Genomic DNA, 27,701 nt, shown 5'->3' with positions numbered 1-27,701 from the left:
TGATCAACCTATCCATGACTGTCACAAGCCAAGGCAACAGCAGCCACTGGCCACCAGCGCGCCAATGAATCAGATGGCTCTTGTTATTGGTACAATTGTTTTCGATTTCGGACCGATCAGTGTGATTTTCAAAATATGGGTCGATAATTATCGGTCCTGATATTTATCATCACTGGTGTGGACCGCTATTGGCTAATCTGTGCTGTTCATCATGGGGCTTGGAGGACGTTACGACTGCAGAAAGCACGTTTTGACTGACAAGCAGCAGAAGCAAAGGTAGCAGGGGCCAGACTAGAAGCTTACCATCATTGTGGGCCACATACACAGCTAAATGCCAACCCCAAGTGAGAATAAAGGCAGAAGAACAAGAGGTGGATGGTAAGACACCAACACTGAAATGTCCCTAGCATGCTGCAAAATTATATATGTACAGGGGTGCACACAACTGTGGTTGTTTACTGTTTTGATGCTTCTCTTAATACAAATGTACCTTTTTTTCCTCGACAAAACAGAAATACATGAATAAATATTAGACTTTACACCGATCTGATTGGCCTCATAGGTATAGGCCAATATTTAGCATTTTATGCTGATCGGCTTTAATGTCATAATTCGCCGGTCATTGATCGGCTCCGCAAAAGACATTTACTGCGCGTCGCCATCTTGCACAGTATATTTGAATCCAAAAGCTAGTGTATTTTTAGCCTTGTCGCGTGTCTTTTGACATAGTGCTGTAAATATCTGACGGCCAATAGTTATTCAACAAAACAAAACGTCGGTGGTGTGGGACAGACATGCCTGGATCAGACTACAATACAAATTTGCTCTTTCACTATATCAGACTACTACAATAAAATATTTTTACGATCAGTGGGCTTTATCTTGTCAACTCAAATGCGACCGGATAAACCCGTTACTGTGGCGACGACAACAAGAGTGGATCGCGCCGACTTTATTATAAGAACAAAATGGGGAAAACCGGTGTTGGTGGTCACCGGCGCTCAGGAAAGGACGTTCGTTTAAAGCTTGCTTTAGGTATGTTCCCGTACTTTTAATACGATACCGCTCGCAAGCAGGCAGCAAAACATTGTGTAGTCTAGCAAGCTAGTGCTAACACTAACGGTTGTACGTAAACATGCTGCCCTTCTGTCGAATCATGCTAGAACGTTTCGGTGTTGGTGAAGTAATTTAATTACAATAAGTTAGCACTCATTATTTCTATCATGTTGTAATGTATCATGTTGTAACTTCCTGCCATCTAATAGAATTTGTTGTCTGTCACTATAACTCACAGGCATAAATAGATGAAGAAAGATACATTATTGATTGTAAATATAATTTTTTGAGCAATTAAGTACGCAAGTATATACAGTAAATGAACAGGTCATTTAAATAGACACATTGCTCCATCTTGTGATCGGATCGGTGATCGGTTATCTAGTTTTTAAACTTGCTGATCGGTGATCGGCCCCAAAAATGCTGATCGTGTAAAGCCTAATGAATATGACTGCTCCTCAAGTGCTGAAAAGTGAATGAACAAACGACAAATTGAAAAACTAATTATTTGACGAGCGCTTTTCAAGCACTGATCTCCGGTGGCCCAACGCTCCAACAGAAGAGTCCATTATGTCATTATGTTCTACAAACGTAATGAATGTGTGTCTAGTTTGCTTAACTGTAGGTATGCAAAGGCTTACATTGATCTGGTGCTCATGATTGTACCACTTATGTGCACCCCTTTTGGATGTTTTGTATAGTGTGTAATGCTGAAAGGCTAGCTTCAGTTCAGTTGCTTTAATATTAGCTCGTGTATATCTGACTTTGTGCCACAGATATGAACACAATCAATATAGTGCGCTCTGCGGTACCTTCCGAATCAGATCCTGGTCCTCCACCACACCCAGTTCTCTGCCTGTAGCCTGGGCAATACGTTTTCCCGCCACGAGGTTGCCCACCAGCATAGACGCTGGACCAACATCGACTGCACAGATCAGATGGCATACAGTCATTTTAAGCAACATACACATCATTCAATCAAGGAGTCGAATGGTTTCATTTAACAAGCTCACCGGGCTGTTTCTGCCTTGGTTTGGGCATGTTGGTGACGCAGGTGTGCGGGCACATGAGGATGTTGCAGGGGTGCAGGTTTCCCTCTAAGAAGTTCTGCTTGGTTTCGCAGATGTGGATGCCGCCGAGGGGCGTCTTTGGGAGGGTGTTGGCAGGCACCAGAGCAAGGCAGTATAGGCCCACCTGGTGGATACTGTCGATGGCCTTTGGGGAGAATGTGCATCATGATATGACACTGCAATATTAATCCACAAAATTACAGGAAAACATTGTGTAAACACTCTCTTAATGTTAATGACGCATTGCTAAGGGTAAAGAAAATCAATAAACATCACCCTTTTTAACATTAACTGTCACACATATATATAAAATGAACCGCACCACTAATGTTATAAAACTAGACATGAAACTCTGTACCTTAACGTCACAAGCGACATCTCCATTATATGGCAGCTAGCCAGTTGGCAGCTGGCTAAATAGTAGCTGTGTGAGAAACTAACGTAGCAGTCTACATCTGCACTCAGTTATCTTTCTGGAAACATCACAACCACACGCACTTGGCCATCCACAGAAGATCAAAATCAAAGTTTCACAAAAAGCAGCTCAATCCAGTCCTACCAACTCAGCAACAACGGAACAAAAGCAAGAAGCATAAACCTACCAAATGGAAACCATTAACAGCACTACACTGAAACACATACTGTGGACTAAAGTGCTTGATACTCCTTAGTATGGAAGTCTGTTTATTTCACACTAACTTCCTGCGGATATTCTTCTTCTCTCGTTATCCTTTTAGAAAAAGTATCACATAAATCACAAAGAAAAAGGCAAACACACACAAGGAGAGTTCCTCCTTTGATGCTGACTAAAATTAGACGGCTCGCATCGTATCATGACGTCATATTTCACCCAGATGTTGTCGGAACTCCAAATGTTTGGGGGTGAGCTTAATATACCTGCAGAACTCGACTCATCCATTGGAAGCTGTCCTCCTCACTGGCATCAGGCCGTTGCTCAGCCACGATCACGATTCTCTCATCATAAAACACAGTCACTGAAAACACGGTGATCCTGGACAGAGTCAGAGGGATGAAAACAATATACAGCATTATACAGATCATATTACAAAGCAGGCAGTAGCTCACCTGCCCCTGTAAACTGTTTTGACCGGCTCCACAGCGAGCGCTGTGGCCACGAGGTCGTCGGCGCTGTGACGTCGCCGGCTCACCATCAGCATCCCCTCAATCTTGCCCACAACAAATACCAGGCTGCCCTGTGGGAAGGACAGAAGGAGCACCTCAGCGCCTACTAAACACATACTAAATGTCAGCACTTTATTTTTTTATTCGCATTCGACTTACTGGGCCAACAAATCCAAGCAAACCCGTACGGGTAAAGGGAACTTCTCCTAAAGGCGCTCCAGATTGGTTGACAGGGATCACCTAAAGGGGCAAAACGTTAGATTGTCGCAGACGACACTGCATCCTACGGGGCACCCTCCAAATGTCTATGATACTGTACAGGTACAATGTGTCTATCTCAGGCGTATTAAAATTATTTTTGTTGCGGGCCACATTGGGGTTATGGTTTCCCTCAGAAGGTCGTTGTGACTGCGAAACTATATAAATGTTTAATCACTTCATCATATTATTATATATGCACAACAAATTGATGGATAATTAGTTTTGGAATCAGAAGGCGAGGATCATTTTTTGTTCTATTGTTCAAGTTACTGTAAAAAGGGGTTGGGTAACAACAAACAAAAAAATGCTTGCAATATCTCAATATTATTCATTACACATGACAACTGAAAATGTTGGTAGAAATGTTGGCAGGAATCATTGAAGTTGACCACATAAAATGATGTGGAGCAGGATCTGGCTGTTGGGCCTTGAGTTTGACACCTCTGGTCTATGTAATCCGAACACCGTTTTATTGTGCTGCTCCTCAAGTGAACACAACTGCTATCGAGAGTTGAAATTAAATTCTGTTTTTAATTACATAAAATCTGAGGGTCATACCTTCATCGGATTTGACTACAGAAACACAATTTGCAGTCAGCCTTATTTATTTTGTGCAATTATTATTATTTAATTTTACTTTCCCGAACAATGTGTTCTGAAACGCACGTTCCTCATGTAGTTAGGAGCAGATATGTTTAAAAAGAAGTGTGTCTTTAAATACATTTTGTTGGTTTCACTTTTATAAGTAGTTCTTTTGGGGGGGGGGCGAGACAATTCTGTCTCAAAATTGCTTCAATTTGGGCTTTGACGGACCTCAAAAGTGTTCTTGGTGACCCCAGGAAGGCCGTAGTACATGGTGCCCCCCGCTCGAGAGCTAATAACAATTTCTCCTATCTCATCCGTTTTGCACAGCTGAGGAGAGCCGTCTGGTTTCACAATGCACATCAGAGCTGAAATACACATAAAGGTCAGAACGTCAACTCTGGGCGTCTTATGTTACGATATTGGCAGGAGTTAGCATGTACGACTGAGTCTGGCGAACCTCCAGGCATGATGTGGCCGACGTCTTGAACAGTGAGAGCTGAATTCTTGTCCTCGGTGTTCACTCTGATCACACCGTGGCTTAGCCCGCCCATGGAGAGAATGGCCCTGGCTGGCAAAGGAGCTCCTCGTGCACCGGGTCTGCAACGGAGGCAACAGGATAACATTATATGTACGTACCTACCTACCTACCTACAGAAAAACATAAATACATACATGCAGCTAAAGTTATTTCGGCCCTCTGTATGTTTTACATATATTGAGGACTAACAATAAATGCTACCCATACCATACCCTCCATATACCATACAGGATAGATAGGAAGGCAGTGGTGGGAGACAACGACATACAAGTACCTGTATAATCAATAAATACTTTGTTATGTATAAGTACCTTTCATGCGCAAGGTAAACTCAGGGGGCCTCATTCACTAATAAATACGTAGAAATGTTGTCACTGTGGACAAGGTGAGCAAAATCACCGTCATATTAATGACAATCAATTTTCTCCGCACCACCACGTGTATTTTTGTGAATCAGAATTCATTCTAAGTGACGTGCTTGTGCCCATGTGCTGCAATCTGCATAAACTGCGCCCCTTTCCCGAGAAAAAGGGCGTCAAAAGCCCTTCCTGATAAAAGTGATGTTTAGCGCTCTCATTCTGCTCTGTGTTAACGGTGTTTGTGGTTTAATTCCCCCCCCCCCCCCCCAAGCTTCGTAAAAGTCTCATCACCGAGTGCAGCCGCTGCACCCTATGCAGACATGCTCTCTGTGTTTCCCAGCTGCGGGGAGGGGCACGCCTGGGAAGATAAGACTCAATGCCGCTTGGCGCTTAATTGAAGAATTTTACCGCAACATATTCCAGCACCCCGCGACCCTGAACGGGATAAACGGAATTGAGAATGGATGGAAATGACATTTGAAACGTTGCTGGTCAATGTGTGCTGCAATTCATTCACATTTGTTCTCGCACCTAGCTAGTTAGCTGCCTTTTTCATGAATCCAAGAGCCGCAAATCCTACTTTGTTGTCATGCCGTAAAATAATCAAGCAAATGTAAATAACTTAAAATCCTGTTTTTAAATAATTTTATTTATTAAGGGGGAAAAAAACTATTCAAAGTCACCTGGCCCTAGGTGAAAAAGTAATTGCCCCCTGATTTAAATCATGAATTAATTGTGGCTAATCACAATTTTTGGTTAATTTTCACTGATAACACCCAAACGTGATTATCTGTTCAATCAAGAAATCATTGAAACAGAATCTGTCCCGACAAAATCAAGTTGGACAAAACATGTAAAATAGCTGCAACAAAACGACACGAAGAAATTCCAGAACAGTCAAGAAATAAAGTAATTGACATCCATCAGTGTGGAAAGGGTTTTCTCACGCTTTAGGATTCCAGCTAACCATAGGGAGAGCCATTGATACATCTATCGTAAATGTAGCACAGCATTTCAGAAAAAGATCATCATACCAACAGTCAAACATAGTCGTGGTAGTGTGATGGTCTTGGGCTTCTTTGCTCCTTCAGGACCTGGACAAATTGCTGTGATTGATAGAACCATGAATTCTGCTGGCGGCACGGTGGCCGACTGGTTAGAGCGTCAGCCTCACAGTTCTGAGGACCCGGGTTCAATCCCCGGCCCCGCCTGTGTGGAGTTTGCATGTTCTCCCCGTGCCTGCGTGGGCACTCCGGTTTCCTCCCACATCCCAAAAAACATGCATTAATTGGGGACTCTAAATTGCCCGTAGGTGTGACTGTGTGTCCGAATGGTCGTTTGTTTGTATGTGCCCTGCGATTGGCTGGAAACCAGTTCAGGGTGTATCCCGCCTCCTGCCCGATGTCAGCTGGGATAGGCTCCAGCACGCCCGCGACCCTAGTGAGGAGAATCGGCTCAGAAAATGGATGGATGGATGGACGGATGGATGGATGAATTCTGCTCTTTACCAGAAAATCTTGAAGGAGAATGTTAAGCCATGATGACCTCAAGATGAAGCGCACTTGGGTTCTGCTGCTGGATTAACGATCCAAAACACACCAGCAAGTCAACCTTTGAATGGCTTAAAATAAACAAAATGAAGGTTTTGGAATCATTGACTTTGGAGTCAAAGTCCACACTTGAATACGATTGAAATGCAGTGACATGACCTTGAAAAGGCCCTTCATGCTCGAAAACCCTCCATTTTTGCGGAATTTAAACAAATCTGCAGGGTTGGCCAAAATATTACCACAGAAATGTTAACACGCTTGATTTCGGTTGTTGCCGCTGAGGATGACCCAACCAGGTCTAGGGGGCCATTACTTTTTCACACAGATCCAGGTAACTTTAAATAGTTTTTTCCCTTAATAAATGATATTACCATTTAAAAACTGCATTTTAAGTTAACTTGGGCTACATTTGTCTGATATTTACATTTGCTTGATGATCTTAAACATTAAAGTTGGAAACTATGCAAAAATCTAAGAATTTGAGAAGGGGGGCAATACTTTTTCGTGGCACTGTATCGAACAGGTTAAGTTAGCCCACAAATATTTACCAGCAAATATTTAGAATATTCATCTATTTAACTAAGAAGTTTGAATTTGAGAAAATTCTCCTCTTTCCTGAGCTACATAAAGTCCTTAAGATCCTTCTTGAGGATTATTAAATAAGTGAATCATCAACATTTTAACTGTAATTAATAAGAACATTAATCAACATCTAACTTAGTTTCCCATTTCAATCGCTTTTATAATTACATGTTGATGAAAAGGTTTTTTTACCCTCACATTACATGTTTTAAATGCATGGAGTTAAATCAGGGGCACGGTGGTCAACTGCTTAGCACATATGCCTCAAGGTTCTGAGGACCCGGGTTCAAATCCGGCCTCGCCTGTGTGGAGTTTACATGTTCTCCCCGTGCCTGCGTGGTTTTTCTCCGGTTACCTCTCACTTCCAAAAACATGCATGGTAGGTTAATTGAAAACTCTAAATTGCCCATTGGCCCCGGCCTATTGCCCAGAGTCAGTTGAATAGGCTCTACCTAACCCACGACCCGAGTAAGAATAAGCGGTACAGAACATAGGATGGCTGGATAGTAAAATAAAGATTTGTTAATTCATATCAATTCACCATACCATTTAGGGCTGGCCAACAGGAAAGAGTTATTTGTTGGCTGTATCCAATGTCGTGTTGGTCATACTATCGAATCATTTATTTCTTGTGCTTAGTGAATTATGCTGAAGATACTTTAAACTTACCACAAAAATTGCATGCTTACTCAAAATTGCAATATTTGTTAACAAAAAAAAGACAACAACCTCGCAATTAAATCGTCGCAAATCGTTCAGCCTTAATCGTAATTGATGACTAGGTAGTTTTGATTGGGCTAAAGGTTTAGCCACATAATGCACGTGATGCTGTGGCTATGTACACGCAACTGTGGCTAGGAGATGTTTATACGGTTTAGCCACATTGGCTAAGAGGTTTCATGACCCAGTGCCAACCCTACTATTATGAGTCACGTCGATCATACAAGATCAGACGTGTACACGTCAGGGTTAATGCCCGGCAGGTGTACAATTATCAGGAATTAATGGACGACGTGGAAGCATGAAGCGATGCGCACAGGAGGACGGTTGCCTCCGCGAAGTAAACACTTGTTTGAATGTCGTCACTGATGTTGCCAGTTTTCCCGGATTGGGCAGGTTGTTCCAGATGCAAAAAGTTTCTCCCCCTTGCCTAGTGTTAGTCCAAGGAATAGTGAGACTGCAATTTTGAGCAGACCTAGAGAGTTCTTTTTGGAATACAACTGACTGTCTGTTGTCGTACTAGAGCGGCTCCAACTACCGGAGACAAATTCCTCGTGTGTTTTGTGGACATACTTGGCAAATAAAGATGATTCTGATTCTGTTAATGATTATACCCAAATTTCTTGCTTCAGTTTTACTGTCTAGGGATAGGGCTTTCAAGTGCGTTGCGATTGTGTATTAGTGATCCTGTGCACCAAAAATGATAGTGTTCTGTTTTGTCTTTGTTAAGTTTTAAAGTTATTTGTCATCCATTGGTTAATGTCATTGATAAACGGCTGTATGAGGGATGCAAGCAGCACGTGGAGGACCTGAGCTGACCAACAATAAGTTCTAGTTCTGTCAGATCTGTGCCATCAAAGTGTGCCATGACACAAGTTAAGTTTGTAAAGGACAGGACAGGTTCATTTTTAGATCTTACCGTATTGATCCCTTGTACAACAGCAATGATTTTGTTGGTGAAAATGAGTCGAATGGCTCACATTTTTTATAATACAATATTTCTGATGGGAGGGTCGATTGATAAATTTGTCAATAAAGTACTAAATATGAATATTTTCATCTATGATTTTGGACAAGAAAGAAAGTCAAGCCTGTTTAATTGGTCTATTATATTCTTTCACCTTTTCTTTATAAATGTCATTATGAACCCTGGGTTTTTGTTTTTCCTCCACTGGCTCTCTCCGCCTGGCAGCAGCCCTTTCGCTTTAACTGTGTGCTGACCGACCACATAATTTCTCCAGTGAGCCTTTTGTTAGTTTTAAAATTAAATTTCATCAAAGACATAATAAATATATATAATAATAAATATAATTAATATGACAGCTAAAAGGCTTTACTATCCAACTCACAACACCTCTCATCAGCTCAATTAAATATACATATATTTGATAGATTTCTGGAAGTCTCTTTTAGAATATTAATGGTACAGTACAAGTAGCATATATTGTAACTGCACCCACACTTCAAGGGCAATATGGTGTTTAACCTTCCTGGGGCGCTTGACCTGCTAAAGCCTCTCAAGTACCTAAGTCAACCAGTGAATGGACGAACGGCGAAGGAGGAATCAAAAGTGAGGCGTGTGCGTGCGTGTGCGCGTGGTGCGCGTGCGCGTGTGTGTGTGTGTGTACGCCACCGCAGCCGGTCCGTGAGAAAAATGCTGACTCCAAACCGGTCCGCGGTGGAAAGAAGGTTGGGGAACACTGGATGAGCACATCCACTTCACAGTTCTGAGGACCAGGGTTCAAATCCGGCCTCGCCTGTGTGGAGTTTGCATGTTCTCCCCGTGCCTGCGTGGGTTTTCTTCAGGTACTCCAGTTTCCTTCCACATCCCAAAAACATGCACGCTAGGTTAACTGAAGACTTTAAATTGCCCGTAGGCGTGAATGTGAGTGCGAATGGTTGTTTGCTCATATGTGTCCCACCAGTTCAGATTTACGCAACGCATCGCATCCCATCCGCATCAGAGAAGGGGATGAATAGAAAACGGCTCTCCACTTGGACACTTCGAGTACCTGGTCATGCCGTTTGGATTAACCAACGCCGCTGCCGTTTTTCAAACCTTCAATAATGACGGCCTCCGCGACATGCTGAATCGGTTCGTTTTCGTCTATCTTGACGACATACGCATCTTCTCCGGCTCCCCGAAGAACATCGCCAGCATGTCTGTCAAGTCCTCCAACGCCTTCCAAGCAGTCGGCAACTGGCCCATTCCCTCCACCCGCAAGGAGCTTCAACGTTTCCTCGGTTTCGCCAACTTCTATCGACTTTTCATCCATGACTACAGCAAGGTTGCCATACCTCTCACCAGTCTCACCTCCACCAGCTCACCTTTCCATTGAACCCCTGCCGCATCGCAAGCATTCAAACGTTTCAAAGAACTGTTTACCAGTGCTCCCATCCTGTGACACCCTGACCCCTCCCTCCAGTTTGTGGTGGAGATGGACGCCTCTGACACGGGAGCGGTAGCTGTCCTCTCCCAGCAGGAACCAGTTTCCCCAAAACTCCATCCCTGTGCCTTTTTCTTCCGTCGCCTGTCTACATCCGAGCGTAACTATGAAGTCGGGAACCGTGAGCTCTGCTGATTTGCACAAAATCCTTGAAATCACCACAAATGCATCATGACGAGACCTACGCGCAATATGACATCGTTTTTATTAAAGTGGGGAAACGCTGCAAAAAATAAGAATTTGAGACGGGGACAAATATTTTTCACAGCACTGTAGGAGAATATGGCCCTTATCAAACCTGCGAATGGCCACCGTCAAGGCCTCGGGTGATGTGGCACATGGACAGATGACCTCAGGCTTTAGACCATGAGACTGGAAAACATTCAGGAAGGCATCGCATGATGACACTGACCCTAATTGCGCACAAAACAGAGAAAAGAGTCAATAACTTAAAACCAAAACAATGTCTACAAAAAGTTAAAATATAAAAGGTATGTGACTCACATGGGTTTGCTCCATCAGCTACTATAAGCATTCGTATGGAGGACAGGTTGGTGTCCCTCTGCTCTTTGTGGGCCATCATTGCCCAGTGAATGTCACGGCACTTCACCAAGGCCACACGGGCTGCGAGATGAGAGGAAACAATGTGTACTGACACAAAATATCGACAAACAACCATCATAATAAGAGAAATGAAGGCACACCTTTGTGAATGTGCACCCTCTGCACCCAGGACATGGGGCAGGCTTTCATGACAGAATAGGGCACAGTAATGGTGTGGATTCTATTCATGACACTCTGTAAAGGACCACGCACATGTTGTCAATATTGGGATTGCCCACCAGTCTATTGGCTCTAGAGGGCAAACGGCAGCATCTCACCGTTAAGACGCCATGCCACAAACCCATGTCCTTCTTGCAGTCCAAAACATTAACCAGAGTCTCACCTGAAACAAAAAGCAGAAACACATTAGCGAATGGGAGAGACACACACAGGAAGGAGAGATAATGCTATGTCTATGTAATCAGAATCATCTTTATTTGCCAAGTATGTCCAAAACACACAAGGAATTTGTCTCCGGTAGTTGGAGCCGCTCTAGTACAACAGACAGTCAATTTACAGAACACTTTGGAGACATAAAGACATTGACAAAAAACAATTGTGCAAAAAAATGCAGAGTCCTCTAGCACTTAGAGCAGTTCAAATGACTAATATTGCAATAGTCCGGTGCAATGACCATTGTGCAAAGGGCGCTGAGACTTCAAGGAGTGTATGCGGTTTAAAGTGACGAGTAGTGCGATCATCTGGGACAATGTTGGTTGTGCAAATGTTACAGATACTCCTCAATCAGTGTGCAATCCATTATCATTATTATTATTGTAACTATCCATCCATTTTCTATAGCGCTTGTCTCCATTAGGATCGCAGGTGAGCTGGAGCTGATCCCAGTCAATTATTATTATTATTATTATGCAGTGGAACTAGATTAAAATGTTTTATTTTACAGTTATATTGGATGCTTTGTCGTTTATTCATTGCAAGTAATCCCATTTTAAACTCATGAAAATATTTGTGACAATAAGAAATGGAGTCACTGATGGTGTAGTGGCACATTTGCCTTACGATTTCCAACGGTGACGATTTGAATATTTGTGTAAATGGTTGTCTGTCGCTACAACACAAAAAAAGCGTACTTAATTCAACCGAAAATTAAGTATTTTTTTCAGGTATATTGGCGTTAACTATGAAGGCAGAATAGCTGAAATCCCCATGATTTTCACAGTATCCTAAGCAAAAAAAAGTGTTATTGCTGTGCCAGTAATTACAGCACGGTGTTATAATTATTATACTGTATTATTCTGTTATTTTTTTCAATAAATATTTTTCTGTACTTTTTTTCCTACTTATTCGAATTAACGCCACGGTTAAGTTCCAGCCCTAATTATGATACCGTTCAGGGATCTCGTTTGATGTGTTCCGCGTCTGAGACGATGAGCAGGGAAGCATATTCGTTCTGAGTCCATTGACGCATGGTTTAAGATGCCCTACGTGTGTACGTGTGTGTGTGTGTGTGTGTGTGTGTGTGTGTGTGTTTGTGTGTGTGTCTGTGTGTGTGTTGGTGAAGAGCTTCCCCACACAGTGAATCAAAAGTACGACTCCTGTCTTAGTGCTACCAAATCAGAGGCAGATTAGTGTGGGTCATCGTTCCATAAATACAATCGACACAGGATTTTTTTCTGGACTTGATCAATTTTCATTGGTGTGGTAACAACCGCCGTGCTGCTCAAGACGCAGTAAACTGCTGGCAGAATCGCATTTGCTTCGTAGATGCACACTAATAGGACACCTAAAGGAAAGTTAACCGTTTATTACATTCGAGCTAAGGGCTGGAGCTAAAAAGCTCACTCGACCGCACATCATCGTTGAAACATCAGCACTTGTTGTGTGTGTGTGTGTGTTCCCCACATAACACACACACACACACGCGCACACACACATACACACACACACACACACACGGAAAAGTTAACGGTTTATTAACCATAACCACAGCGGCACACGTTATCAATATTCAGGCAATAGCTGATTTTCAGCGTCATTTGATTGAGAGGTAAGGGTCTCACGTCACAGTCCAGCAGCTCGAGGGTGGGCTTTATGTTACATTTTATTTATCCTTTATTTAACCAGGTAAAAGCTCATTGACAAATAAAAGCTCTTTTTCAAAAACCAAGAGGCAGCAGAAATTGTACAGTACATAAAAAGAAAACATTCATACAATAAATAAAAATAAAGACTAAAAAAAACAACAGTAATATTAAAATGTATGGCATCTGTTTTAAAAACTGTTTTTTAATTAATTCAAATTTGACAGGCTTTAAGACATTTTGTGGGCCTTTTTAGTGGATTAATGACTCTATACTGCCAAATGTTTGTTTTTGCAAACAGAGCCTCAGTCTGATTTATTTATATTCTTTATTTATCTAAGATATTTTATTCATATTACATTGATTTTACAATGCCTATGTTCAATGTTCTTTAGAATTGAAAGTTAATTGTTCTTAAAAAGGATGTACTTGAATTATTATGCTCTATAACATCATTATATCAGTGCCATAAAAAAAAAACATCAATATACTTATCGTGATAGTTTTTGGGAAAATATATCCTTCTAAAAAAAATTCCCATCGTGGCAGGCTGAAACATAATATATTGAGAGAGAGCAGAAGCAATGGATAACACAAAAATACTGTCCAAATTGTACAAATAAAAATCTGCAATATAGCGGGACCACGAAGCAACAACCGTCATATAGCGGAGGATTACTGTATCTGTACTCTGAAATGATGAATTGCAGAGACTCATTGTTCCAGGGCTTGGACTCATTGTTTCCAAACTGGTGCATAATGGGACTCACATCGTCTCAAGTGGAAAATGATCTATGCTATTATTATTTGGCGTACTGACCTTCACAGTAGTTACAGGCCTGTGTCAGGGCTTGACAGTGAGTCAGCATGGAGAGCTTGGACACAGCCACACCCATCACTGTCCCCTCCTTACTGGCTTTGTACTGCAATGAGTGGAATCAGACATCCTTCAGACAGGAAGTGGAGCTCTACCAGTATACTTCATACTAAACTATATAACAACACGTGTGACATTTCAGAAGCTACATGATAGGAAAAATACATTCGGCTTAGATGTGAGTACCTCGATGTAGGCAGTGTCTGTGTTGGCAGTGGGAATATGAGGCTGCCAGTCTTTGGAAGGTTTGGTGAGGTACTTGGTGTCCGTCACCACCCATTTCATTCTCGGCCATCCTGGGAAAGGAGAACAAGTATTTTTAGCTGACTACAAGGCGAAGAGAGACCTCATAATGACCCACACTAAAACTAAGTTTTCACTTTGCAGTCTCAGCTACTGCTGTGCATGCAGAAAGGCCACCCAAGCAAATCTTAACACCACAATGTATAATCCCTCTAAAGATGCCCTCTAATGGGTCTCCAGGAGGCACATATGACCAACGCTGAGCCAGTAGTACATATTGGCAATGAAGCCCTGGGGATGGCTAACCTTTGAACTGAATGATCTCTCCATTTGGTGTCTTGGGCAGCCCTTTGAGACATACTTCACTGGTCAGTGCCAGACTGACACCACAGCTGCCCAAGAGGAAGCCAATCTGCTGGCTGCCTGCATCCTATGGAGAGAGACAACGGCCGATTAATATAATGGACAATTAATCTGTACAAAACTACAGACCAGACCTGGACATTTTACGGCCCGTCCAAAATCTCTGACCAGCTCTCACAGAGTTGTTATGAAGTGAAAATAAAATGTTGAACAACTACGGTGCTTTTATATTTTGATAGCAGCTGTCCAGGAAAACTCAAGGTTTGTTTTGTGTGCTTCTGCATGTTCAGATGCATCTTGATGTATTTGTGTGGGCACTACAACCGAGCAAGAGAAGGAGAAGGAGCAGGACATGTATCTTCATGATGGCAACATTCGTATTTCCGACATGGTGGCTAAAAGAGGGGGACTTGCCCCGATAATCATTTTAGAGTCCCAAATAGGAACTTGCCAACATAGCGTATGGTGCTCTAAATGTCAGCATCAATACGTATAAATATTGATGCACACGTTTGGCACCTTTTTGTGAACGTTGATATCCAGTAATCCCCTGCTGCTAGCGTTGGGGGGGAGGGGGTTTTGGTCTGCCCAACCACAAATAGCGAGAAAAAATGTGAGTAACTGACGTACCCCTAAAACGGTTTATAATTCCCTACAGTAGATGCCACTAGATGGCACTAAAGCACTACTCTTCTATTAGACAGAGAAATGTACCGCCTGTGGGCCACGTACGGCCTGTCCACAGTCTGTGACCAGCCAACACAGTCTTTATGAAGTCCAAATAAAAAGTAAAATATCTAGTGATTTTATCCGGCACGCTCATATTTTTCTTGTTATCTTTTTATTACCTTTTATTTTAAAAATGTGCCTGTGAGCGAGCCGTTTACGTATAAATGCCCCTACAAAAGTTTTCCGGCCCACGACGTGGCAGGTAGGCTCGGAGGAGACCTGCCACTTTCAAGCAGTGGCCTGCAATGCATCTGCTGCATGTGTCACATGGATGGCTCACACACTAAGTGTACGAAGTGCTGCCTCCCTTAGTGAAAATGCTTTCACAGTTTTTACGGAAGTTTGCTTTTTTTTTTTTTTTTTTCAATTTCTGGGCTCCGCTTCTGAATAGAGATGCAACTCACCTAGTACCAACGCCTTCGGTCAGCCGCTGGTTGTTATGGTAACAATTCGCCATTGGGCCAGTATTTGGCACGGGGTATACACACTCCCTTGCATTAGCCCCCTCACGATTGGCTAATTTTGGCAAGGCTGAATAGAGTGTGCTATAATTCTTAATCGTTGGGATATTTTGATGATAGCATGTCACAGACAAGAAAGCATAATGTGTCGCCTTTACAGATCGCATGGTCCTTACTTGTTTCGAAAGTGGTACTTCAATAGGGACAGGGATGACCTCAGCCAACAAACAGCCATAGAATGCAACCCACAACATACCAGGGTCACTGTTTGGGTAAACCAGCGCCACCTAGGAGACAAAAGAGAAAACATTTCCACGTCACTTGCGTGACGTGTGCACACTCGGTGTGCGGAGATTGACATGCTCGTACTCGATCTCCAGGTTGTAGTACAGGTTCTGTCTTTGTGCCCAGTTTATTCAGTAGCGTGTAAGCCAGTTTCAGACTGCGACTCCACAGTTTGCCTACAAGGAGAAAAAAATAAATAAATCAGAATGTGTCCAAGTACTTTTGTTCCATGTTTCAGTCAACGATAGTTCGGGATGATGGACAGCAGTCATGTGGGTGATTCACCACAAGTCTCGCTTCCGTTCCTGTTCCACTTCATGTTTTTCTTCACTTGGACAAGCGTGATAGGACTCTCAGGCGGCAGGATTTTGTGAGCAAAAAATTTTGATGTGGGTTTTTTGTGACTGTGTTGAGCATTTGAGCCCATTGAAGGAACAATGACTGAAGATGTAGCCCACTAAGTTAGCTTCTTGCGCTAGCAGCCGACTGTCTAGCTGCAATACGTCCCTTGGCTCTTTTGTACAAAATGTTTGAATGTTTTATGTATGCGTTATGTTTTAGCGTTTTAGTTTACATTACTGGTTGATTTCATTTTATACTTATTTTAGCCTCCGTATTTGTTGTCAGTGTTTACTGTATAATAGAAATGTCAACTGCTGCAAATACCAATTATAACAATAAATATGCTAATTAAACATAGCCTGAACAGTTATTAAAGGCTTTTTGTCCATTTAGACTTTGATTTTGATCCAACTTTGAGTGAACACTCTATTTACAAGGCAAATTGTTGCTCACCATATGTGAGCATGTAGAGGGGTTTTCCTGTGATGTCCAGCGCTGTGAGGGCGGGGCTCTTGGCCTGGGTGGCCCCCCAGCGGGCTAGGGCTGCTTGTAGGGCAGGAGGCCAGTTACTAACAACACCGAGGGGCTCCCCCTTTACTGGGATGATTTGACGACCCTCTGGCTTCGGGGTGTTGGGATCTGGCTGGGGAACTGGATGAAACAGAGGTTTAGGACCAAGGTTACGGGGGTTCTTTGTTGAAATGAATGGAATAAATTAAGATGCTCACCTTCAACTATTTCCTCAGAGTCGTCGAGGAAGAATTCACTGAGTGGTGGTCTTTTGGGCCGTTTGAGCGTGTTTAGCAACTGTTGAATCTTAGTGGACACTCTGCTGTTGACAGGCACACCTGCACAAACAACCACCACCGTCAACAAACAAACAAACCAATAAAGCATAACACATCCATACATGCAATTCTAACACACATTTCTATTGTAGCACACACTGACTCACACAGTCGGGGTCAAAATCAGCAACAGGAAAGATTTGAAAGCTACTTGGACAGATACAGGTTGGAAAATTGAGGGAAAACAGAGCGTAGAAGGTTGTCTAAGTCTAAGTTGGAGACACACATGGAGAGTGACAGTGTGGAAAGCAAGCTGACACGGGCCTCTTCGGCATCCCTCCCCGTCCCACTCATATTACCTTTTTGCGTTCCTTTTTAAATGAAAGGCAAGATGGATTAATGGACCCAAAAGAAAGAAGACAAAATATATGTGATTAGCGGCATGTTCTTTGACTTAATTAACACTTAACACTCAACAAAGAGTGTCATCACCGCAGTACTGTCGAACAGAAAACACAAATATGTCACAAAACTGCAATGATTAAAAGATGCAACAAGTTTAATATACAGGTCCAGCTCAATAAAACATTGAATATGGTAGCTAACTTCATTCATTCCAGTAGTTCAATTCAAAAAGTGAAACTCAACTCACATTTGAGAGATTCACTACACACAGTGTGAAGCAGTTCATGATTTTATCTTTGATGATTGTAGCTCACAGCAAACGAAACAACAAAATTTAACATCAAGAAATTGGAATGTTTTATAAGCAGAGCTGCCGATCTATAAAAATTATCTTCCAGAAAAATGTGTCCAAATTTTCTAAATTCTGTCAAGAACATTTCCGTGCGACAGTCATAATCATAATCGTTAATAAATTATGGCTTCAATATTTGTCATAAAATAAAATGTTTTTATTACATCAACCTTGTTTCAGCAAATCATTTATTTTGATGTTTTGCGACTGCATGACACAATATCTTAGCAAATAGCATGGCTTTGACAACATCTTCGCTTATCCCCCTCCTCGTCCTCCCTTCGTGACACCTTTGTGAGAACCATGGTAAGAAGTGTAGCTTATTCGCTACCATGGAGGCAATGACGAGTGACTTACAATGTGTTGACATCGGACAAAAAGAGAACTTTCGCTTCCGCAGCTTGGCAGCTGTTCAATGTGGACGCGACAGTAATGTCAGACGCCGGAACAATCAGTGTTATGGCCGTAACGAGTCAACGTAGAGTGATTTCCGTAAAATACGGAAGTTCCGTAACATTTGGCAGCTCTGCATAAGGAACAATCAAAAGGATTATTATTGAAATAAGGTAGAAATGGACGTGTTTAGTGAATCTGCAGGCCATAATATATAGTTTCACTTTTAAATTGAATGACTGAAACAAATGAACTTTCTATGCTATTCTAATTTATTGTGACGCACCTATGACTCTGGATCGATTAAGATGTGATTGGTGTTGTTTTTCCCCCCACACAGTAAAAATGTACATAGACAGACACACCCATCTGATACCACCAACACACTTCTGTGTGCATGTACCGTCAGCAGTATCCAGCATGCTAGAGCGGCTCTGCCCACGACTCATGCCCCTGACGGCAGGAGGCAGGTCCATTCTCGAGCCTCTGTCCTGGGTGGTGGAGGTTGATGTCACATCAGGAGGGACACTGTTCTCTAATGGAGAATGACAAAGCGAGCCACGCTAAAGTGGACGTCTACCGAGTATAACAAAGTCATTCATGTGAGATGAAGGGAGATTACCGATGCGCGTGTGGGCTAGTACATCGGCCAGCACAGAAGCAGCAGGCTGGAGTGGGGGCTGGGGCTGGCTTTTCGGCTCTCCGTGGGATAGGGTGGAGGACGCCGACGAGGACGTGGAGGAGCTTTGGACAGAACGGTTGATCCAATAATCGGGACTCTGCAGGCCCTGGGCCAGCGCCGCACTGAGGGCGGCCTTTCTGCGCAGTGAGCCCTCGTCCTCTGATGCAGAAGACGTGTCTGGTGGAAAGAAAAAATATTTGAAATCTGTCACCTTGGTCAATGTTGATACACGGTGTACCATGAAGATCCAATGCTCGAAAAATTGTACAATTTGCAGTTACACCAAAACGCTGGTGAACAATATGCCCCAAAGTTGAAACAATTTTTGAAGTTTGTACCATCAACATACAAGGACCTCATTTCAGCCAGCATTAAAGGATTAACCCTGTGTTTGTTCCATTGCTATGGGCTTCATAGGACTCTCAGCCAGTATACAGCAGCAGTTTGTGAACAAAGGACTTTAATTCGGATCTTTTGTGGTGTGATGCATTTGAGTCCATCTGTTTGTGATGTGGCGGCACGGTGGGCGACTGGTTAGAGCGTGAGCCTCACAGTTCTGAGGAGCAGGGTTTCAATCCCCGGCCCCGCCTGTGTGGAGTTTGCATGTTCTCCCCGTGCCTGCGTAGGTTTTCTCCGGGCACTCCGGTTTCCTCCCACATCCCAAAAACATGCATGGTAGGTTGATTGACAACTCTAAATTGCCCGTAGGTGAGTGCGAATGGTTGTTTGTTTGTACGTGCCCTGCGATTGGCTGGCAACCAGTTCAGGGTGTACCCCGCCTCCTGCCCGATGACAGCTGGGATAGGCTCCAGCACGCCCGCGACCCTAGTGAGGAGAAGCGGCTCAGAAAATGGATGGCTGGATGGATGGATGTTTGATGAAAAAAACAGCACTGAGTGAAGATGTAGACTATTCCTTGGTGGTAGAAGCCTATCTGACATATGCTTGTCACTTGTGATCAAAAAGGAGTGTTTTATGTGCATGTTACATTTAATTTTTTTAAATAACATTCATGGTTGATTTGATTTCTACATGTGTGACAATGAGTACTTATTAGCCCTGCTCATTTGTCATTAACGGTAAATAGTGTTATTTTTTTGTTTTTTAACGCATTACTATTAGACTGTTTAATGCTTATTTTTGTTTTTCATTTTTAACGTCACTTAAAACATTGACTGTACCCTTAACAAAGGTTTTATAATGGTAATAAATCAAAGATGAACCAGTGTAATGGAACGAAACGTGGGCCAATTTGGAGGTACCACTACTGAAGCATATTAAAGTGAAGAAACTAAAGTGCTAGTTGTACCTGGAGGTGTGCAAGCATCACTAGGAGACTGGACAAAGGCTGAGCGTCGCTTGGTTGGCATGGGCAGGGCCATCTTCTCCTCTCTGTGTTTGGCTAGGGCTGCCTGCACAGCTTCTGTGTGAATGTCTAAACAAATGAATATGGAAAGTGAGAAAAGAAGTGAGTGAAATAAAACTCTAGTAATACCTCATGTTTTTTGCATTGTTTGTACCTGATCTGTAGCGCTCATCTCTGGCCCCTCCACTCCGGTGTGCACGATGGTGTCTGGAGGCTGAAGATGTGGAGGGGCCCGGGGCCTCAGGACTCGGCGTGGGCTCACCGCTGTGCCCCCCGGAAAGCTGCATATCTGGCAAAGTCATATCTGCATCTGGAGAAACAGCAGATGGAGGCTGAATACATAAATCGAATAAATAATGAATAACTAAATAAATATTGCATGGCACACCAAGAGTACCTCTAAATTTGAAACCTGTGAACATAACAACCTGTGTTAACTTGAGCATGAATCTGGGGTGGTTCGCCTGGGAAGCCAAGTTAATGGGGATGTGACAACTCAGATGAAAAAAAGAGATAGGTGTGTGTGTGTGTATGTTGTCAGTGTCTGTGTATGTGTGTGTGTGTGTGTGTGGGGGGGGGGGGGGGGGGGGGGTCAGTCAATGCCAATAAAACGGCAATATATGAGTAGCAGAAGGGGCCCGCACCAAGAGTCATGGCATGAGCCTTGTGACTATGAACCTCCCACCCTGTGATATGATCACCAGGGGCCTCATGTACAAAGACTTGCATGGATTTCCTACTAAAACATAGCGTACGCTCAAATTCAGAAAACGTCGCACGCACAAAAATATCCAGATGTATGAAACTCTACGTACTCATGAATCCAAGCACATTTCCTTCGTACATTCCAATCAACGTGGAAATGAGCGCACATGTTGGAGTAGCCAACTCCTCCCTGTCCACGCCCACATTTGAATATGCAAATCACATTTGAATTAACCCTGCACCTGAGATACCGATCTCTGCATGATCAGAAAAAAAGGAAAATGAATATTTTTTCGGAATGTGAAGTTGCTCAATGAAGTGGGGGCGCGCAACAAAATCCTCTTTGGCACGTTGTCCTACGGCGTTAACAACAGGCGAAAGAAGAGCGAATGGGACAGTGCGTGTGCGGCTGTCAATGCTGTGGAGACAGAATAGCGCGCACATGCTGAACTAAACAAAGAAGTGGTCAGACATTAAGGTGGATGTGAAGCGGAGGACAGCTGCCCACCGCCAAAGTGTGGCCAACAAAAGGGGGAAGAACCGGTGCGGAGGGCCTCACCCCGTTCAAGGAGAGAATCGCTGCGATCATGAGTGAAGCTGCTCTCTCAGGGGTGATGGGAGGACGTGGCTGACTATGATCACCCCAAAAGGTTAATACCATGTATTTTTATAACTCATAAAAAAAAATGGTTCATACAGTAACCTACACTCAGCCCTGTGAGTTAAAGTTTCATGCGTAAATGTTGTATGTGTGGTATTTGTAATCAATCTTTTGAATTCAAATAGAAGCACATCAGCATATCAAATAGGATATCAAAAACTTTGACTCCTTTTTGATTACTCCAGTTATTATTTTAATACACAGAAGTGGACCTGCACGCTGAAAGAAAATCCTGTTTTTTTTTTTTTTTTTTAGGAGAAGAGGGGTAAATTATGTCAATTTAAACATGTGCATTTTTTTTAATCTTTAATTATTTTTTTTTTCAGTGCATGTGCTGGAGTCACGAAGCGATTGTGAGGGCAATCGGCGGCATAAATGATCGAATTGATCAATTAATAGGTGTCCTCACAAATATCAGTGGTTCATTAAATACACTGGTTAACAAATGAATTCTGAGTCCTTGCCTCAATTGCATTGTTGAAATCAAATGTTGCCGGGCATTAATTGTTCATCAGTGCTAATTGTTCATGTCTCTCTGATGTGCAGATTTATGAAAACAGTTTCCCAGCATCACTTCTAAGTGTCGCCAAAGCACCAAAAGCTGCAGAAACGTGCGTACGCCAGCCGTGCAGTTGGTGTGAGGCACGGCACATTTCCACGGTCGTGTCACTCTTGATACATCTGAACTTTGTCGTGAAGAAGAACAGACGCCACGTTTTTGTGCATACGCACCTTTTGTACAGGAGGCCCTAGGTCACCGACTGCCAATCATTGTCCCTGCAACTTGTACGTGTGGCCCGTGGTGTAGTGGAGTGCATTAGAATTGGAGGGCATGAAAGGCTGGTGGGGATAAGGTGGGAAGGCTGCAAAGCACTGCTAAGCTGCTCTCCACAGCCCCCGAAAGCATGTACAGTCGTGGCACCCCTCCTTAATATTTGGTTGCACACACTTGTTTTCAAGTGGTGTTTTCTTCCACTCTTCCTTTGCAATTTGTTCAAGCTCTTGAACATTTTCCCCAATGGCAGATTTCAGCTTTCAGATTTTTCCTGAAAGGTTTCATTGCGCTTTCTGTAAACATACTGTTTGTGTGCGCAGCCAAAATGCTCTATTTTTGTTTCATCTGTCCATTAAATGTTGTTTATCATTTGCTCTTTTGTATCAAACACAAGTTCCCGATAGAAAAATGTTGTTTCACTTGATTCATTTTCTTCAGTAGATATTCCACTTTTAGTACTTAAAACTTAATGGCTGCCAATAATGGTGAGCAGGACTGTATGTAGTACAATAAAAAAGAGATACATGGGCTGACCTTTTGTTTATGTGCAGTCCCTGCCAGATGTTGACAACTGTGTTGATTTCTTGTGCATAACCACAATAATATTAGATATGGGTCACTTTAAATACCGGGGAACTGCGTAACAGTGGAAAGTGGAATCCCATTGCGGTTTCTTGTGTGCAGTTCTAATGATGACCGCTAGAGTGTGCTACGATATCAGAGATAACGGTGGCGAAATTGGACAATAGTTTCGCTGGACAGTGAGATTCCTGTTTTTACAAAGCACAGCAAGGTACACTTGAGTGTATACATGGGGATCTAAATATACTCAAGTGTACATGTATAAACTTAATGAAGAGAACAGAGTCACAAAGAACATGAAGCTGAAATAAGAATGGAGGGTGGTCTTACTGGGCAAACAGGAAGCCAGCAGCTTGGCTCTCTTCTTCTCAAAGCCTTTCTGTGTGATGTCACCTAGGAGAGAGGACAGCGACGCCACACTGTTATATTTGTATCCTTATTGCTGCACCAAATTTACAGTAGAAGCACACACACACACACACACACACATCAAGCAGATCGAGACCCTCTGTCATGAAAACACTCCTTGCGCTCCTATATTTGCCAGGGTGGCGAGGAGTCATAAAATTAGTGGGTGGTCAGGGTCATCAAGGCCTTCTCTGCTGTCCTAAACACTATCAGCAGCATTGACCTACATTGACAACCTAATTCTTTGTTCCGTGCAATTGTTTCAATTCATTTTGTTTCTCTTCCATGCACTGCTTCCAGTTCTTTTATGTGGATGTTAATTGTTTTGTCCAATCAAGAGTTCAGACTCTATGTGCCGCCATATCAATCTAATCTGCCCAGCCCATCAGAATAAATTGTGCTAGTTGATGTAATTTAAACTTTATTAGCAATGGGACTATTTCTTTAACCAATCAGATTTCAAATTCGTCTCAAAGGGCCAACGAGCTGGGCAATATAAAGTTTTTTTTGTTTTGTTTTTTCCCCCCTCCAAGTTTGACACCCAAAACACATCTTTAGTGATCTTCACATTTTACTACACTACATAATCAGCACTTCTGGTGAGTAGAGTACTGTATTTTCTTTAATTTGTTTGCTTTCGTCATGTTATTAGATAAGTATTGATTCTGAACTTTTCCAGCTAATACAAGGCACAGGTGTGTGCTGCATTTTGCTTTTTTGTATAGTGTTGCTGGTTTCTATAATTGCGATGTGGTGGTATAAAGAGGCAGAATAAGTCGGGTAAGTCCCGACAGAAGGCCCAGGTACCAAATGCACGGCCAGTCATAATAATAATCCTCTTTACACTAAATCTACTGAACAACACGGAACACTCACTGCTTAGCAGGGAAGATAACGCCATTGTTTGGCTTTGTATAAGTGCCGGTGAATAAACATGATGAGTGCGGGGAAACCTCCTCCAGGCGCCGAAACCCAAATACGATTAGAACACTTGCAGATAGAAGAAAAATGACCAAAGTGAAGTCAAGACTATCTTGAATAGAAAAAAGGAAAACACCATGTGAGCAAAATATACATGAAACTTTATCTAACCCTGATGGTATCCAACCCCCCCCCCCCCCCCCCCCCCCCCCGGGTCCTCCTCCCTAAAAAAAAGAAAGAAAGAAAGAAATACATAGACCTGTGCGCCCAGCACAGATGATCATTATCCAATAACTGGCATACTTAAATTTTTGGCTAAATTGTCGATGTGGGGGTGAGGGGGGTGTTGTCCGGGATTTTTGCCAATGTGTCCACTGCATACGCCACATGCATGTATCCACACATACAGTAAGTGACAAGTGTAGAAGTGCAGTTTCTCATTTACAATGCCGACCTGGAGGCAAATTAGGAATGAGGGTCTCGCCTAAGGGCATTTCGACAGCAGACAGTCAGAGCCGGGATTCATTAAAGTCGGGAAACTATCCCAAAAAAATAAGAATTTGAGAAATTGGCAAATACATTTTCAAGGCACTGCACATACGAGCACAGTTCAGGAAGGAAGAAGATATGAGCAGGGGACTTGTCAAAAAAGAAAAGATCACTTCCTGGTGTGTACACAACACAACAATGAAATGGAGAGGAAATAAAGGGTAGCCTTTTTCTTTCCCCCCACGATTCTGCATCTTTCACCAGAGACCGGCAAAATCGTACAGCGGAGAATAGGTTTAAAGGGGAAATATAATGACAGACGCAGCAGGCTGAAGAAACAAACTTGTTAATACTTTATATACAAATAGTATTTGTGGGTGATGTAAACATTCTACTGCAAAGCAGGAGTAGTGTTGCTGCAGTTACATTAACCTTCATTTTTTGTTCATACAATTTTAACGTGACGTGTGACAGTTGTGTAGCAACAACGCTAACACAACATCCTGCGCATCAAAAATAACAATATATGCGAGGGAGTTTTATAGCTTGCGGAAGATATAGGTTAACTTAGTCTGCAAGATTTCCTATCCGGAACATTTTCGACTTACCTTGTATCAGCAGAAGATATGAACAAAATACAGAGAAATCAAAACACTTGGCATCACTGACATTTGCAGCATCAAACCCCAAATACTCCCAGATGACAGATGTGCTGTATTTCTTGGGGATTCAAATTTAACTAACCTAATTCTGATTCTGCTGAAGCCATTTCAAAACATGTTAACATGACAAAGCATGAAGAGCAGGTTAATATTGATTGGTGATTCACCTGTGTATGAGTAGGCATATGCCACTTCTGATTGATGAGCTTGGCGGTATGGTGGTGAGACAGCCAGAGGTGTGGACTCGAGTCACATGACTTGGACTTGAGTCAAACTCGAGTCATGAATTTTATGACTTCAGGTTTGACTTGACAATATGTTAAAAGACGTGCAACTAGGGTTGGGCATTATTTTAATTTGAGCAATTCCAGTCCCGATTCCGGTTCCTTATTTGACTCTGGCTTCTTTATAACCAGTATCAATATCAAACCTATGAACTAAAAGGCAACGTGTGTGGAACTAACCCAACTGACTTAATTTTCATTAAGTAATGTGTCAGCTATACGTTGTTAAAATCGTTTGTTGGGACTGTTTCCATCACGTCAAATGGTATATACGTGCAAGTTTTAACTTGACTTCCTGTTTAAGCTTATAGCCTTTTATTCTGAATGGTACGCACCGGAACTCTGCATTGTGGCAAGAAAAGTAACTTCACACGGCACTGATGATTTAAAAAAACAAAACAATTTTATTTCTTTATTTTTTTAATTGATGGAACCAAATGCTATAAAACGTTTATTCCTTTCCTTACCCACTATTCGTGACCTCAACCTGAAACAAACATGGGTTGTGCAGCAGGACAATGATCCAAAGCACACCAGCAAGTCCACCTCTGAATGGGTGAAGAAAAACAAAATGAAGATTTTGGCATTGTAAAACTCCTGACCTGAATCCTATTGAGATGCTGTGGCATGTGGCTGAATTACAACAATTCTGCAAAGATGAGTGGGCCAAAATTCCTCCACAGCGCTGCTAGAGAGTCACTGCAAGTTATCCCAAATGCTTGTTTGCAATTGTTGATGCTTAGGGTGGCCCAACCAGTTATTAGGTTTAGGGGGCAACCACTTTTTCCACACAGGGCCATGTAGGTTAGGATTTTGTTTCTCCCTTCATAATAAAAAAACATTTAAAACAGCATTTTGTGTTTACTTGTGTTGTATTTGACTAATATTTAAGTTTGTTTGGTGATGGGAAAAGGGTTAAGTTTGACAAACATGCAAAAAAAATTAGAAATCAGGAAGGGGACAAACACTTTTTTATACCACTGTATTTGCATGCAGGTTGTTTCAGATTGGACTGACCAGTCTTATACAAACCCCAATTCAAATTAAGTAAATGTGTAAAATATAAATAAAAACAGAATACAATGATTTGCAAACCCTTTTCAACCTATAGTCAGTGAATACACTACAAAGACAAGACATTTATCCATCCATCCATCCATCCATCTTCTGTACCACTTATCCTCACTAGGGTCGCAGGCACAAGACATTTAAAATTATTTAATTAATTTAAAATATGATAAAGTTTGTTCTGTCACAAATATTCACTCACTTTGAATTTGATGCCTCTAACATGTTCGTTTAAAAAAACTGGGACAGGGGCATGTTTACCACTGTGTTACATCACCTTTTCTTTTAACAATTCTTGATAAGCGTTTGGGAACTTGCTGAAATAAGCACAGACGTCCCTGAAAAAGACATGCTTGGATGGCAGCATATGTTGCTCCACAACCAGTATGTACCTTTCAAAGATGTACAAGTTACCCATGTTGAGGGGACTAACACATCCCCATACCATCACAGGTGCTGGCTTTTGAACCTTGCGAAAATAATAATCCGGATGGTCGTTCTCCTCTTTGGTCAAAAGGACATGACGTCAATGATTTCCAAAAACAGTTTGAAATGTGAACTCGTCAGACCACAGCACACTTTTATTCCACTATGTATCAGTCCACCTCAGATGAGCTCGGACCCAGAGAAGCCGGCGGCCTTTCTGGGTGTTCTTGATATATGGCTTATCCTTTGCAGGGAAGTTTTAACTTGGAATTGTGTGAACTGACAATGGTTTTCTGAAGCATTCCTGAGCCCATGTAGCAGTATCCTTTATACAATGATGCTGGTTTTTAATGATGTGCCGCCTGAGGGATTGATGGTCACGGGAATTCAATGTTGGCTTTCAGGCTTGCCGCTTATGTGGCGATTTCTCCAGATTCTCTGAATCTTTCGCTATCATGGACTGAAGATGATGGAATCC

The 27,701-nt window shown here is 42.4% G+C and overlaps 1 protein-coding gene across 3 annotated transcripts in view; it reads right to left on the bottom strand.

Moving 5' to 3' along the window:
• The window catches only part of dip2ba (disco-interacting protein 2 homolog Ba), a 79,707-nt gene that overhangs the window by 22,956 nt on the left and 29,050 nt on the right, over nucleotides 1-27,701 (bottom strand). The window contains exons 2-25 of one of the 3 annotated variants that reach the window (XM_061693393.1): nucleotides 23,296-23,358; nucleotides 20,397-20,552; nucleotides 20,186-20,311; nucleotides 18,817-19,053; nucleotides 18,598-18,729; nucleotides 17,404-17,415; nucleotides 16,985-17,104; nucleotides 16,710-16,907; nucleotides 15,999-16,090; nucleotides 15,806-15,916; nucleotides 14,383-14,506; nucleotides 14,020-14,129; nucleotides 13,777-13,879; nucleotides 11,193-11,257; nucleotides 11,016-11,109; nucleotides 10,816-10,935; nucleotides 10,610-10,724; nucleotides 4,573-4,712; nucleotides 4,344-4,480; nucleotides 3,429-3,509; nucleotides 3,213-3,340; nucleotides 3,024-3,138; nucleotides 2,070-2,271; nucleotides 1,869-1,981 (exon numbers count right to left, since the gene is read on the bottom strand). In XM_061693393.1, coding sequence (XP_061549377.1) covers nucleotides 1,869-1,981; nucleotides 2,070-2,271; nucleotides 3,024-3,138; nucleotides 3,213-3,340; nucleotides 3,429-3,509; nucleotides 4,344-4,480; nucleotides 4,573-4,712; nucleotides 10,610-10,724; nucleotides 10,816-10,935; nucleotides 11,016-11,109; nucleotides 11,193-11,257; nucleotides 13,777-13,879; nucleotides 14,020-14,129; nucleotides 14,383-14,506; nucleotides 15,806-15,916; nucleotides 15,999-16,090; nucleotides 16,710-16,907; nucleotides 16,985-17,104; nucleotides 17,404-17,415; nucleotides 18,598-18,729; nucleotides 18,817-19,053; nucleotides 20,186-20,311; nucleotides 20,397-20,552; nucleotides 23,296-23,358 — 2,894 coding nt within the window. Of the gene's footprint in view, nucleotides 1-1,868; nucleotides 1,982-2,069; nucleotides 2,272-3,023; nucleotides 3,139-3,208; nucleotides 3,341-3,428; nucleotides 3,510-4,343; nucleotides 4,481-4,572; nucleotides 4,713-10,609; nucleotides 10,725-10,815; nucleotides 10,936-11,015; nucleotides 11,110-11,192; nucleotides 11,258-13,776; nucleotides 13,880-14,019; nucleotides 14,130-14,382; nucleotides 14,507-15,805; nucleotides 15,917-15,998; nucleotides 16,091-16,709; nucleotides 16,908-16,984; nucleotides 17,105-17,403; nucleotides 17,416-18,597; nucleotides 18,730-18,816; nucleotides 19,054-20,185; nucleotides 20,312-20,396; nucleotides 20,553-23,295; nucleotides 23,359-27,701 lie in introns of those variants that run through there. The other 2 variants (XM_061693404.1, XM_061693413.1) reach the window with 2 other exon arrangements.

This window comes from Phycodurus eques, chromosome 1, assembly GCF_024500275.1.
Source record: "Phycodurus eques isolate BA_2022a chromosome 1, UOR_Pequ_1.1, whole genome shotgun sequence".
NCBI classification, from domain to species: Eukaryota; Metazoa; Chordata; class Actinopteri; order Syngnathiformes; family Syngnathidae; genus Phycodurus; species Phycodurus eques.
The sequence above is the reverse complement of the archived record's forward strand: the minus strand, read 5'-3'. Positions and strand labels throughout refer to the sequence as shown.